Here is a 14,788-nt window from a genome sequence, read left to right on the forward strand (position 1 = left end):
ATGATCAAGTCCTTGCAGTTATCTGGATCAGCGTAGATTATGAGTTAGCTTGTTCAATCATGAAGGAACACCGCAACATAAGGCTCATCTGCTTTAATGTGAATAAATTATATTCCCATTTCGTGCAAAATATACAAAGACATTCGCATCATACAAAACCATCTCCAACACTTTATAGTATGCATAGAGATGCATTCTTACATTAAAAAATAAAATAAAATAAAATAATCTAGCAGCAAAACTTCAATATGGCAATCGGGACAGAACTGGTGGGTTTTTAGTTCCCTCAATGGCTCTTCAGCCACTCATTTAAACCTATTCCTAGAGTTCTGATCCAGGATTGATTTCATAGAAATCATGTTCAGATACAGAGGAAGAGCCAAATGTATGCACTGTGGTTGAATTTTGGGTTTGGCTACCACTCAGACTTTGACTTTGACTTTGATTGTGCTGACGGAGGTCTCTCATGGCCTTAAACCTCAAATCTTCAGTGTAACTACTTGGTTCGGGGACTGTGTCAGGGATAGCCATTCGACCTTCAAGCATGTACACTACCTCGGACATGGTAGGTCTAAGAGTAGGGGTTGCACTTGTGCACAACAGACCTACTTTAACTATTGTTTCTACTGCTTCTTTGCTGACCTCGGACCTCAATGGCTCATCAACAAGCTCAATCAAATTCCCATTTTGTTGCAAATGGCAGGCCTGCAGTATGTAAATAATAATTGTAAAAATTTCAGTTCAGGAAAAGCATCTGCAATTAGCATCAATTAGACTTCTGTTTAGGAAGAGCAAATCATGCGAACAACAATAATTTTAGTGCAATGAACTAAGGACAGAAAGGATCGGTACCCAATCTAAGAGACAAACGCAATGGTTGCTTGGCATAAAACTATTGTTGTTCTTCCCACTAACAATTTCCAATACCACAACTCCAAAACTGTAAACATCTGCTTTGTCAGTCAGATAACCCCACAACGCATATTCAGGTGCCATATATCCTCTGTATATCAAACTCCAATTACTTTAAACACAGAAATATGACATAGTTTAACAAAATACACATATATGTTACTAGTAAATATACATGATAAAATGTGGATAATGGAAGTTCTATAACAAAGGAACATTTACTGACATTGTTCCAGCAACTCGGGTGCTGATGTGGCTCTTTTCCTCTTCATCAAGCCTAGCCAATCCAAAGTCTGATATTTTAGGGTTCAAGTCCCTATCAAGAAGAACGTTAGTAGCTTTGATGTCTCTGTGAACTATCTTAAGTGTTGATTCTTCATGCAGAAAAGCAAGACCCTTAGCTAGCCCAATACAGATTTTAAGCCTCGTAGGCCAATCCAGTTTAAGCTGATTATTGTCATCTACAAATCATCCCGCAAAATTATTTCACATATCAGAGCATTTGTCATATTTGAGAACTCTAAAATTTTTTCAGTGGAGTGTAATTGAGACTCACCAAACAAAGCACGGGCAAGACTATTATTTTCCATGTACTCGTATACCAGCAATAACTGGTCCTTTTCAACACAAAATCCATGTAGTTTGACAAGATTTGGATGTTGTAAACATGAAATCATGCCTATCTCATTTAAGAATTCACGATTTCCTTGCCTTGATTTAGAAGAAAGTTGCTTCACTGCTATCACAGTACCATCAGATAACAGACCCTGCATCCGAACCTTTGTTTAGAATCTCATTTAGTTGAAAAGAGAGAACTGATATGAATGCTCCAATATTGGGTACAAAACCTTGTATACAGGACCGAAACCACCTTCTCCAATCTTGTTAGCAGAATCAAAGTCATTAGTAGCAGCCCTGATTTTTTTCAAGGAAAAGGTCCCCATTGGCATATCTGGTCCAGTATCTGTCCAAGGAGAAAAGGAAGTCGACTTGGTGAGGACCAAGATTGACAATTTTTAATGTCCTATTTATAAAGGATAGAAACGCAGCACAAGTCAGCAAGTCAGTTTCCTAGGATCAAGCAAGAAATGTCCTATTTATAACTGGATAGAAAGGCTGCAAGCCCATTACAGAGGGACTCTTTCATTGACCAACATAGCCATGTCTAAGAAATTTCTTTCCCATTTTCAGTGAAGCTCAATCAAATCTAAATTTATGAACTACCGGACCTGTCAAACAATTAGATTCTTAGCTTCACACTACAACCGGTCAGTGACATGGTTATAAATTATCACCACAGATGACAACGTCGCAGCCATGAATGAAGCAGAATCAGAGTATCATGTGAAAGCATGATATGTTTATTTAGGTCTTACACGTAAACCATATGTGCATGCTATTCTTTAGGCGTCTGCAACAAGAAAGTGTCCACCTTTTTTCTCATGTTTAAATAAATTGCAGAAAAAGAACTCACCTTTTCTTTTGTCCCAATTTCCTGGTAAATAGCCTTTCCACCAAAGGAGTGCAGTGACAATGAAAATAAGGCATAATGCTCCAACAACAATGACAGCAATATAAGCAGTACCCTTGCTTTTTGCCCTTGAACAAAGTTTCAAATCTGTTAATCAGATAATAAATTATGTCATTATGCAACAGAGAGAGAAGCTAGGGTGATTGAACCCCTGACCACCTACAACTGGAGAGGCGCTAAACCTCTGCGGGTGTATTTTAAAAGTAAAGTACAGCTATGAAACCCGAGTCCTTCACCTTTATGGAACTTTGGAGCAAAAGAGGAGAGGTCTGAGATTTTAGAAGTACATATTTTAGGAAAAAAATCAGAAATAAAAGTTCTAGTTTGCTGGGTATTTAGTTATTTTAATGTTTGACTATTTGGAATCCTAGTCTGTCAGGAATTCCTTCCGAAAAATGTTATTGATTTGTCCTAACCCTTTCCCACTTGATGTTGCATATAATGCTTCTACAAAATTACTTTATTAATCAAAAGAGCAACCTCAAAACATTAAAGATAGCTTTATAAAAGTATTATGTGTCACATTAGGTGGGCAAGAGTTACAACAAATTAAGGTGGGTTATGTAGCATTCATTACTCATTCCTTCCTACTCAATAATAGTTGCAAGTTTTCCTAATTAATAATGGTATTAGTTTTCCTACTAGAAGTTCTAATCCTAGAAGGTTAGAATTGGTTTAAGTTATATAATTTAGACGTGTATCCTTGCACAGACTATTGTTACAATTTTGATTGTAACCTTTTTTAATTCAAAAAGTAAAACTGTAGTTCTTTACATTAAGAAATTTATATGTATAAAATTTGATTGATAATAAATTAAATGTTTCTTTTATTTTTATTTTATATATTTTTTAATTCCAAAAATTTGAATTGCATTTTTTTATTTAAGGAAATTTTTATGTATATAACATGACTAATAATAAATTAAATACACAATAATATTTAATAAATGACATAATTGATAATACCATATCAAATATAATATTTTAGGATTCTTCAATAGAATTTTCAATACTGTTAGGATTATTTCCTCTGGTTTTCAAGTAATTAATATATTAATTATATTTATAAATTAATAATAAATATATAATTTATCTGTTATTTTTTAGGATCGGAATTATTATTTAATTAGAAAAGTAACTTATTGTTTATATATTTATTATATTTGTACAAATTATATTAAAAATATAATAAACATAAAAACTACACATCATAAAAATATTTTGGCAAGTCATATTTTCAGCAAAGAAAAGATTATTATTTCTAGTTGTGTGCTCTAGTTTGTTCAGGTGTACGTGTTGTAGATCCTACATCAGTTTGGTATCGAGTGGGTATGATAAAGATTTCTTAGTCTTTTCCTAGAATGTGCGGGGATTTGTTTTTTAAGTTTCAGAAAAAGAAAAGAAAAATTGAGAGTGCTAAAAGAAGATTAAGAGTGCTTCCTATGTACAATGAAAACTATGCTTATAACATATCATTAGATGAGTTGTATTATCTTAGGGATGCATATGGTAATGCAGTAAGATCTCATTCTTTATTCGATTAATATTTAACAATCAAAATTCTTATACAAGATAGAGAAAAACACCACTTAAAGCAATTAAGTGGTTCCACACCAAGGGGATTGCAAACTTATGTGATAGGCTACAATAAATCACTTACGGATTCACAAGGTGCTTGTTAAGGAAATTTCCAAGTTAAGCAGACTTGAAAGAGACTCAATTTTTAATGTATTTAAGTTATAAAATAAAACGGGAATATCATATAGAGGGCTCACCAGATGCTACAGAGATGGCTGATATGATGGGGCCATAAACCCCTCTATCAGGGATTCTTGTTGTCCCTTTGCCAGCAAAATAAAACCGGATCTCCAAGATATTACTAGTGACATTGACATCAGGTACTTGCAATACTAAAGGCTTTTGAGCACTACCAACCTTAACTTCAATGTTGAAATCCTTCCATACCAACCTTTCCTGTGACAATACAGTCTGATTATACAATGTAATCTAAAAGGTTGACATTGAAACCCTCAGTTACAAATTGATAAATGTTTTAATTTCATAATTTTGACAACTTACCTGAACATAAATATCAAATATGCGCCTCCCAAGGCTGTTGTATGTTTTATCATTAGTGAATTGTAGCTCTGCAAAGTGGAGTTTCACCATGTACTTCCCATTTTTCAAGCAATGATGGAAATATGTAAGAGAAACTGGAGATTTGCGTGCAGTTGAATGCAGTTCGGAAATGTTTGACGAATGTAAAGACACAGTATAACGAGTGTTTTGGTAATCATAATCGTCCATGTAGTCACCAGTGCTACTAAACCCCCAGTAGCTTTTGTCATTTAAAAAATATTTTGCTGCACCACCTTCAACTGCTGCATCTCCTTCATACAAAATGGATGTTTCGTCTTCCTCGATGACTGTGTCTTTTCCACCACAGTTAAGATGTAAACAACTTGAATCTGTCGTCAAAGAAATAATCAAGTCAATATAGTCACAGGACAAAGCATCCAAAAGGTAAATTCACTAGTTCACGACAAATTTGCAAATTTGTTGTGGAACTTCAAATGTAAATTTACAGTATTCAATACCAAATAATAATCAAACTGAGAAAGAACAACTACTCACAGTGAGGACATTTAAAAGTCTCCAGACATGGAAGATTTAGCCTACAATTAAGAGTGGAAACAAAATAATTTAGCATAACATCTACACAGTGCATTCCAAAACAAATATTTATATATAGCTTATGACTTCTTCTGCATTTTTAATAGGTTCACAAATAAAGAACAGAACAAGATAAATATGAAAGCATCTTACGAACTGTTCACCATGGACGAGCTTCGGTATAAGTTCAAATATAGGTTCCTAGTAAAAGAAAATATGGAAAAAATTTTAGATCCTAACTATATAAAGCAAGAAAAATTGAGGATATTACTAGATCATCCTCACATGTTTTCTCGACAAGCAGGTTTCTCTGGGTCTTGAAATACTAAGTTATTGTAAGACAAGTCACTGCAACAAGCATCAGAAGCAATGCATGCAGATTAGCCTAAGAATGGTTTCAAACCAAAGTCATATTGACTAATGGCATTTGGGAAAAGGTAAAATTTTTAAAGGATTAAGAGAATTAATAGGATACGTACATATTGCTTCCTCCCTTCAAGATTGAATCTGGCACATCTCCAGTTAGCAAGTTGCCAGTTAGAAAGCTATTCAGGCAATCAAATAATTAGCATGCTATATAAGCAATAGATTATAGGTGAACGAAAAATCTAATATAAAGTCTATTGTGGTCTTTTCCCTGAAAATATAATTTAAAATTTTCTAAATATGTTCTTTCAGTGACTGAAAGCATGTGGATATTCTGTTGTGCACGCACATCAGCTTTGCATTTTTCTTATCAAGAAGCAAGTTAAACTTGTTTGTTCGGATCCTTAACTAAATTAAACTTTCTTCAGTGAAACTCATTAAAAAAATGAAAGAAAAAAGAAAATGAATATCAAATTTGAGCCACATACTCACACAAAGCGCAAACGTTCTGCAGTTATGCTATCAGGAATTTTTCCAACTAACTTGTTGAAACTGACATCCCTATAAGAGTTATATAACAACCATATCAATAAGTAACTACTTTACACTCGTGATCCTTAAAATAAGAATAAATGCTTGAGCTAAGAAAGATAGGAGATAACAACAAAAAGAACAAAGCATTCTTTTTACATTATGTGCTAAACTACCAAAGCAATTTGTTGCCGTCCATAATATGGAAGGAAAATAGATGACAGTAAAAGTGAAAAAATGAAGAGCAAATATAAAGCTAGTCAGCTGCTTACCGAAATTGACCAACCACACATGTACATATATATTAGGCAAATGGATACCTTTCTTCCTTTTTTTTTTTTCCTTTCTTCTAATGCAGTCTAATCAACATAACCCTAAGTAATTTTTCCGACATTTACATAAAGTTTAAGTCACTTTTGGAGATCCAGATCAAGTAGTTAGCGTCGCTCCAAGTAATTTTATGGATTAAGTAGGCTCTAAAGCAGACTGATAGACTGACAAATAAAACTATCCAAGATGATCAGGGGACATGTTCAATTCATAAATAATTAACAATGCAAAAAGGACAAGAACTGCTAGTTTAGGAAACTAATTGCACCGAACTTTACATGGTTACTTACAACAGCTCAAGACTCTGTATTGTCCACAAGTAGGCAGGAAGCTCCCCATAAATGTTACAGCTCCTTAAAACCCTAACATAAACAAATGAATCACAATCATAAATTGAAAGAACTGCAGTTCATACCTTCAAAAATTTCATGACAACCATTTCTACATACAATCTCACTATGCCTGTCACATTTTTTAGATGAGGGAAACCCTGGCTTGGTCCTTCAATGTCACTAATTCTTCTGTATCAAAAAATAGCTCATGATGTGAAGAAGCTAGTGAAGTCCGTAAACAAAATAATAATAAACATGACGCAAGGTTACCAATCATAGAACAAGCCTTTATACTTACAACTCGATCAAATTATTCAAAAGAGAAATACTTGATGGAATGGGGCCCTCCAGTCCACTTGCATGCATTTCTCTTCAATGGTTCAAATTTAATTAAGAAAATCTGTTACAGATGAGATAACAAAACCCAAAGATTGGAAGTTAAGAATAATAAGGATCTTACAATCTGGTAAGGTTCTTCCAATTTTGTATGAAATTAGGAATTGTTCCCTTGAAGTTGTTATCATTTATCCTCCTGCATTGTACAACAAAAATCAGTTACAATCTAATTGACTATAAGAAGTGAGAGTGCCAGAAAAGCATACAGATCTGTTAGATTAATTAGCCCAGCAAAGGACACTGGCAAGTTTCCAGTGAACTGATTGGAAGACAGCATCCTGAAATTACAAGATTACAGCAAGACAACATCAGAAGACACAATCTTCCATCTTTAGCTAATGTCTTATAAAGTAATAGAGAATGCACAACCCAGAAAGAGGAACAAGAAGAAAATTGATGCCATACAATGTTTTCAAGTTAATTAATTTTCCAAGTTCAGATGGTACCACACCAGAAAAGTGGTTTGCTTCGAGGGACCTGGGGAGAGGCCAGAAATTAAAACAAATAATAAGAATAAAATTTATGAAATTACCAAGGGTGCTATCAACTATATTAGCGCACCCTTCAATAATTTCCTATGTACTGAAACAAGAATGCCAAAAAGATGCTATTGCCCCTTTTAACTTCAGTCACCATAACAATGCCTAAAAAGTCAGAAACTAATAAGATTGACTGAAATTTGGAACCTACAGATATCTGAGAGTAGTGATATTTCCCAACTCTTTTGGAATCTCCCCTGACAAGCGATTTACAAGAACAGAGCTGCAAGATATATGCTAGTCAATTAGCAATTCGAGTTCGATTTACATGATTTGATAATTTGGCACATGCTCACATGTAAGTCAGTCGCAGTGAAGCCCATTCACGTGGTAAAGAACCATTGAGGAAGTTGTAAGCAAAATCACTACAGTTGAAAGGAATTTTAGTTAAATGTAAATAAAGAATTTTTATTAACTTGAGTAGTATCACATTGAACTACTAACTTCAAGATCATGTTGAAAATATTTCAAGAGGCTCTTACATGTATTCAAGGTAAGGAAGCTTAACAAGTTGAGGAGGAAGAACTCCTGGAAGACTGTAGCCCTTGAGCACTCTAAGAAAAGCATTGGGGTTAAAATATTGGCATTAAAAACCAGGAACAAGCAATCAAAAAGCTACATTATTATCATTTTAACAAAAGGAATTGTTTGGGGCTATGGTTTCTACATGTACTTTAGTGATGAGAACATACTTCAAGTTACAATGTTGGCAGCTTATATTTAATCAGTTTGCAGGTGAACTGATAGGCTCTAAATATGATCGATCACATTGTATAACAACAGAGGCATCAGAGGCAAACATGTTCAATATAAGCTATACTTTAAAGATTTAGAATCCACTCAACTAAAAATGTAGTGACATTTGTTAAATTAATGCTTCATTCACTTCTGGAATTTTGCAAATAGTCATAGAAGTAACGTTTGTAATGTAATAATTCTCATATCTGAAAGAGGATGCTGCAATAACATAACATCTCTGCGTTGTAACAAACAAGATATGCTCAATAATGTTTCCCGAGAACATAACAATTAAAGAAGCAACAACAAAATAAGTGGCACATAATAGAGACCAAAATCCAAACATAATAAACCACGGAGTTTCTTACCTAGGCTTGGTGTACACACCACAACTAATAGGAGAGTGACATGTATGCATGAGTATTTTACATTTTGGTATTAGATGATTGACACATACTTTATCATTTAAAACTAATGAACGTGTCAATCATTTATTGGTTTGGTGTATAGGTGGAGACATACACCAAACTTAGGCAAGAATTTTCCATGAACGACGTTTCAGTAAGATTGATACAAAATAATATTTTTCAGCAAAAGTAGATGAGAGATTATACATCCTTACGACATGACAATCAGCATTATTCTCATTATTGCATTTGCAATATATGCTCCGCTCTGCACCCTTGGGCGGCGCTGGTGTTACTCCGACCATTTCAACTTTACAAGAATCTGCATCAAACTTCCAGTATGTTGAGCCCATTGTCCTTGTAATTTCTTCAAGAGCATCAACTACACGATGAGCAAATATGCATCAAACAAGAGGTCAGTGTTGTACCACGGAAGCTAATGGAAAAAAAATGCATATATAAACTTAATGGCCTTTGTTTTCCAGTAAACCCCTCCCTCTCCAATCACAATAAGCCACATAGGAACAATGGATAAAACGATTTCAGTAACTCCAGCACAACCATTTGCAGAACCGCAGGCAATGATTCAATTCAAATGTCTTTAATATCAATAACAGGGGAAAAGAAAAGAGTTCTTTCCCCTTACATCGCTGAAGAGAAGTGAAGAAAAGAAACAGAACTTCACTCGCTAAACAAATGTCAAGACGTTGCTCTCAGATCATAGGCCACACAACCCAAGTAGCTGATCTGTATGCCAGTTCTAAAGATAACATCTTTACTACATAAAATGTCAAGCAAAGTAAAACTCAAGCCCAAAATTTCTGATTTCCTTCATTTTCTAAGCTGCCTCGCAAAATCCCAAGTCATCCAAAACCCAAGATTCAAAATTTCACTCTCGTTTCATTTCTCCGCATTCTCTCGAAACCAAGTGATTTTCATTATTAAATTGCATGAACCACAAAGTCCATGATCCCAAAATTCAAATCCTTCTAATTTCCTACACTTTCTCAGCTAATCGTAAGAGATTGAGGCTCACCTTCTTCTTGGACCAGCTTAGCCCCAGCAAATCTCAGCAACTTAAAGCAACCGAGAGCAATTATCAAGAAAAGACACAGCTTTCTAGCAAGCATGACTTTTTTCACTGCAAGAAAACAGACTTTTGGCTTCTACAGAAGAAACTAACAGAACTTGCTCAACTAGCAATAAAGTTTAGTAACAAAATTTAGTAAATAAGTTTTTAAATAATGGAAAATTTTGCAACTCCTGAAGATGTGGACGCGGCAATGGAACTGTTGGAAATCCCAGTTGAGATTTCCAAACGAGTAGTGAGAAAGGATAAGGAATAAGGATTTATTCTTTGTTTTCTCTTCTTTTAATTCATTTCATAGCCATAAAATAATTATCATCCAAATCTCTAGTAATAAACTAAGTGCAAGCAATTATACTTCAGTATTTGGAATTCTATCTGGTTTCGTAATAAATTTTGGACTTTCGAATTTGTCGCTGTCAATGATCTAACCATGTCGCATATGACATGTTTTATATGATTTTTATTTTTATTTTTATTTAAAAAAAAAAAAAAAAAACAACAACAACACCCGATTAAACTTATCCTATGTGTTATGTATCGTCTCATTTAAATTTAAATATGCAACTACAGAGGAAATTTCGAATATCATAGCTGTGTGTCATTTAACGTTGCACATTAAAATTCTATAAATATAATTCTATTCTACTTTTTGTTTTCCGATCTGGTTGAGGACATGAGGAAATAACATATAAAAGTAAAATGGTGGGCACTCGGCAGCCATTGACAAGTCTTGGAAAAGGTTGGCAATCTTGCAACTATTCCAACCATTGATTTCCTCTTTGACTCTCAGAAACTTACTTAACTTCAATCCTAAGAATGAGTAAAATTAACAGGTAGATTTACTGGTTAAAATCATAAAATTAGTGCTAGAGAATAATTTTAGTTTAGATTTGAAGCATTAGAAAGGTATTTATTTAATTAATTTTTAATGTGGATACTTTCGGTTCAATTAAACTAAAAAGGAATTTAACATTACTCGTAGAAAACTGATTATGGCATTACTTTCAACAATGGCGGAAAACTATTTCTTGAAAAGGAAAGAGTGGTTCCATATTCTAAAAACAAAAAAAGAAAACAATCCATAGAAAAATGAGGACTTCAAAATTTGGATGTTTATCACTAAAATTTATGTATATTATATTCACTAGAAAAGGAAAAAAGAAAGAAAGAATTTGGATGTCGGAGCCGTACTATACCGTACAAGAAAAATAATGATGCCTCATGCATTGCATATTATAATTCTCAACTCATAATAATAAAAATAAATTCTAGGGGCCAGCATGCACTGATACTGAATCAGACCGACCAGTTTGGTTCTATTTTTCAGGAAAAGAAAAAAAAAGGTAGTTAAAATCAAATTAATCGAATTTTTTATTATTAAAATATTTAAACATCATAATTTAATAATTTTAGATATACTTTATATTACATAATTAGTTTTAATAAAATAAATTATTTTAATAAATTCTACTTAAAAGCTGAATATTTTAAAATAAAAAATATTATTGTATTATCTTATATAAAGTAGTAATTGGTTCATATATTATTACATGGTTATTTTATTGATTTTAAATTTAAAAATTTTATTTTATATATTGAATATAATTTAATTTTAATTATATTCATATAAAGAATAAGCTTTATTTTTATTTTTATAATATTTTTGTTTGCATCTATATTAATATTTTTATAATATATTTTATATAATTTCTGGATTTATCATATATTATAATAAATATATATAAAAAGTATATATACTAGTTATTTATCCGTGTGTTGCATAGTCGTTATTATTATTTTAATTGTAAAGAGAGAGAAGAGAAACGGAACCGATAGCCCCGAATTATGTCAAGGCAAAAGAATACAATTTAATAAAAAATTTAATATTTAAATTAATTTATAAGATTTTAAAAAATAATAGCTTTGTAAATATTTTTCTTAGCTTTGTAAATAAGTCTTCACATTTAATATTTATATATTTTTACTGTATCATCATAATTATTTATTTATTTATATATATATGAATATAAACATATATTTTTTATTATTATAATATATTTATTATAAATAATTATTATACTTATTTTTAAATAATATATGATAGTCTTATTTTTAAATAAATCATAAACTTTGCTATATTTATTATTAGCATTTAAGATCTTGTTTAATTTCTTATAAATATTTATAATTAACATTTTTATAAATGTGACACGTATTTTTTTTTTTATTGAAATTAACATGAGATGACTTTATAAGATTCTGCCACGTAAAGTCTCGTGAAAAAATTTGATATTCTTTATATATATGTATATTATACATTATAAATGAGCTAAACTCAAACTTAAAATTTATACAAATTCAAAATAAACTCATAATAATAATTAGTATCAAATTTTTGATATAGATATGAATTAAAAAGGAGCAACTTAATTAACAAAATTACCAAAACTAGCACTAAATAAGTATTATTATAGTTCTTCAATTAGAGAATTTATAAAAGACCTAATTTATAGTAATATGCACAAGAAATTAAATTTTTATAATCTGTCTATTAATTTTTCTCAGTTAGTTTATAGTATGTTAAATAAAAATCTGTGTGCAAACATCAAGTGAGCATATTAAAATAAGTAAAATGGAAAGTGCTACCTTGAAATTTTGAGTAAACCAATATATAGAATGTAGATCAACATGTACAGCAACCAAACATATTTTTAGAAAAGTAAAAATTGGTTCTAATTATATATTATCATAGTTAATATTAGTACTGTTACAATCAGCTTATTATTGAGCTTATGAACGAGCCAGTCCATAAGGTTCAAAATGAGATGATTTATAAATCCCTTCTGAGCTTAATAACTAAATTAATTCAGGAGTAAACTTATGAATTTATATTAAATGAATTAATTTCAAAATTTATTAATAAGTTAGCTCGTGAGCTCATAGAGGAGCTAGCTTGCAAGGCTCAACAGATCAAGCACTATTAATCATTTAATAAATGAATTTGTAAATAGAGTTGGAGTCCAATTTGTCTAATTTGATAAACTCAAATAAATTTGTATCAAATCAAAATTTGAATATGTTTTATTTATGGATTAATGTAAAAAGATTCTTTACACATTATTAAAAAATTTTAACAGACAATGAAATTGCTATTCTTATCATATAACAGGTAAAAATAGTTTAAAAACAGTATGAAAGTTAACTGCATCATAGTTTTTTCTTTAGGGTTTAGGTATAAGGAAGCCTTAGAACTTTTTGCAAAAGAAGGAAAGATTGTCATTGACATCACCTTTGACGAAATGAAGGTACTTTTGGCCCAAATGGAAATTGTGTTTGGAAAAAAGCCTTCTACTATTTGCAGAGAAGAGACTCATTCTGATTTACTAGGAGTTCAACCACCCCATGCAATCCAAAGTTGTTTCATGTTTCCGCCTGAAGATTTCCCTCCTCTAGGGAAGTCCAAAAATAAAAGATCGGAGATCCTCCCCTCAAAGATTACTCCCTCAGGATCCATAAAGCCTCTCACTCCACCAGAAGAGGTCCTAAATTGGCAGACCTCAAATTCCATAGTTCAGAATTCTTATCTAAAGAAGATAGATGGAAAATTGGATCAGGCTCTTCATTTGGCTCGCAAGTTGGATCAGAAGTTAGACACCTTCTCTCAAAAAGTACTCCAACTATATTATTCTCTAACCGCCAAATATCAAGCATTGGATAGAGAGCTTCGAGTTCCTCAACCAATTACACCAGCCTTCATCTAGAAGGAAAAAGAAATTACAAGGCTCAAAAGGCAGATTGATCAAATTGAACATGACCTTAGAAAGGACCAGTCTTCTATAATCCCTTCCTTTACATCAGCAACTTCTACATCCTCTGCCATTGCCCTCTCATGCTATTCTTCATTTCCTTTCCTCCCACAGCTGGAACAAGAAGGAACTCTTTACCAACCCTTTGGTACCTTCTCACATATATACCCAAAAGGCTCAATAACCCAACAAAAGAAAATATATCCTCCTCAGTTTTTAAGGAAAATAAATTGCCGGACCAATCACTCATCAGCTCTTATGATTCTGATTCTTCCTCAAATACCTCTGAGATGGCTGATATCACAGAAATTCTCATGAATACCTCTACTACTGAACCCAGTCCAGAAGTAGTGGAGCTTGAAGATGGCACAGAGGATGCACAGTCATATTTTGCCCCTACTAGAGCTTTATACCCAAGGTCAAAACCGACAACTGGCACGGGACCTTGGTTCACATTTGATGGTTTACCTCCATCAAAATGGAGGGATAAGCTTTCTGAATTTTTGGCATGGATTGACCTCCAAATGACTTTTGATGGTGCCACACTTAAAAAGGTTCTTATTGAATTTGTTACGAGATTCACAGTGAGTTTAAGAGATTGGTTTCAGTCACAGCCTAAGTATACCAGGCTCCAATTTGTGACGCTACCAACTCCATCAGCTGCGGTCACAGTCCTCCATAATCAGTTCCTTGGAAGTTATGATCTCGTTATACGACAACAAAAACAAGAATACTTTGATCGAAAATGTTATTTGTTGAAGATCAAGGATCTGAAAAGACATTATTCTGCTATGTCCAAATTATATTATGTCATTGGAGGGCATGACGGTGATGATACATTGAAATATACTTTCATCATCTCATTACCAGATGAAATACAACCAGAAGTCAATAACATGATCGCCGCAACAAAGAAACCAGTCACCTCCATTACCCTTGGAGAAATCTGGCAATTCACTCTCTCTTCCATTAAGAGATTATGTGACCGGCAAGAATTGTTCAAAAGGCCTGTAACAAAAGTCACCTCAAGATTAAATGCAAGGCTTCAAATTGCGTCTGCTCCAATCACAAAAAGAAGATCGGACATCATTTCCAAAAATACCCGCGCAGTAGAAACAAAGAATTCAGAGGAAAAAA

General features: G+C 32.7%; 1 protein-coding gene across 5 annotated transcripts; it reads right to left on the minus strand.

The window, feature by feature from the left end:
- Positions 1-89: 89 nt before the first annotated feature.
- On the minus strand, positions 90-10,173 carry LOC8275199 (probable LRR receptor-like serine/threonine-protein kinase RFK1). 5 transcript variants are annotated; one of them, XM_048374078.1, is made up of 24 exons: positions 9,792-10,173; positions 8,963-9,137; positions 8,093-8,164; positions 7,907-7,975; positions 7,762-7,833; positions 7,477-7,548; positions 7,278-7,349; positions 7,136-7,207; positions 6,974-7,045; positions 6,793-6,864; positions 6,634-6,705; positions 5,975-6,043; positions 5,596-5,661; positions 5,402-5,464; positions 5,270-5,317; positions 5,078-5,118; positions 4,523-4,911; positions 4,219-4,417; positions 2,387-2,530; positions 1,761-1,876; positions 1,469-1,679; positions 1,139-1,373; positions 853-1,003; positions 90-705 (listed from the first exon to the last, which is right to left on the minus strand). In XM_048374078.1, exons 1-24 carry the CDS (start codon positions 9,883-9,885, stop codon positions 322-324), a joined length of 3,030 nt encoding a protein of 1,009 aa, XP_048230035.1. In that variant the 5' UTR covers positions 9,886-10,173; the 3' UTR covers positions 90-321. The 5 variants fall into 5 exon arrangements, with proteins under 5 accessions (XP_048230035.1, XP_048230038.1, XP_048230037.1 ...); XM_048374081.1 differs by lacking the exon at positions 9,792-10,173 and having other exon boundaries at positions 7,523-7,548; positions 8,971-9,109; XM_048374080.1 differs by lacking the exon at positions 9,792-10,173 and having other exon boundaries at positions 8,971-9,109.
- Between the last annotated feature and the right edge of the window lie 4,615 nt (positions 10,174-14,788).

This window comes from Ricinus communis, chromosome 5 (genome assembly GCF_019578655.1).
Source record: "Ricinus communis isolate WT05 ecotype wild-type chromosome 5, ASM1957865v1, whole genome shotgun sequence".
Lineage (NCBI taxonomy): Eukaryota > Viridiplantae > Streptophyta > Magnoliopsida > Malpighiales > Euphorbiaceae > Ricinus > Ricinus communis.